This window comes from Eimeria mitis, genomic scaffold (genome assembly GCF_000499745.2).
Source record: "Eimeria mitis Houghton genomic scaffold, Emh_scaff1468, whole genome shotgun sequence".
Lineage (NCBI taxonomy): Eukaryota > Apicomplexa > Conoidasida > Eucoccidiorida > Eimeriidae > Eimeria > Eimeria mitis.
Genome location: NW_013569372.1, coordinates 5,350 through 5,848, shown reverse-complemented (window position 1 = coordinate 5,848; position 499 = coordinate 5,350). Strand labels below are relative to the sequence as shown.

At 58.9% G+C, this 499-nt stretch overlaps 1 protein-coding gene across 1 annotated transcript in view; it reads right to left on the bottom strand.

The window, feature by feature from the left end:
* EMH_0037670 (uncharacterized protein) overlaps window positions 1-439 on the bottom strand; it is a gene marked incomplete at both ends in the record, with an annotated part of 831 nt that extends 392 nt beyond the window's left edge. The window contains one exon of the mRNA XM_013495200.1: window positions 3-439. Within this exon, the coding sequence (XP_013350654.1) occupies window positions 3-439 (437 nt within the window). The remainder of the gene's footprint in view (window positions 1-2) is intronic.
* Between the last annotated feature and the right edge of the window lie 60 nt (window positions 440-499).

Below are 499 nucleotides of genomic sequence, written 5' to 3'. Positions count from 1 at the left end.
CTCCACCTTCTGCTGCTGCTGCTGCTGCTGCTGCTGCTGCTGCTGCTGCTGCTGCTGCTGCTGTCTTGCTTCTGCTGCTTTGGGGTTTGGGGTGCGTTGTACATACAGCCGCATCTTTCTTCTTATTCTTCCTTTGCTGTTTGCTCGTGGCGAAGCAGACCACTCTCCTCTCTTCTGCTGCAGCAGCACCTGCTGCTGCTGCTGCTGCTGCTGCTGCTGCTGCTGCTGCTGCTGCTGCTGGTGTTTGCGTTGCTGCTGCTGCTGCTGGCGCTGCGAAGTCGAGGCTGGGGCGCTCCCTGTAACGAGAGCTGCTGATGCTACTGTTGCTGCTGGTGCTGCTGCTGTTGTTGCTGCTGTTGGCGCTGTTGCTGCTGCTGCTGCTGTTGCTGCTGCTGCTGCTGTTGCTGCTGCTGCTGCTGCTGGCACCGAAGTTATGCATGAGGTTTTCTCGGTGGGCTCTTCAGCAGTCTTCTGCTGCTCTGCTGCTGCTGCAGATGCT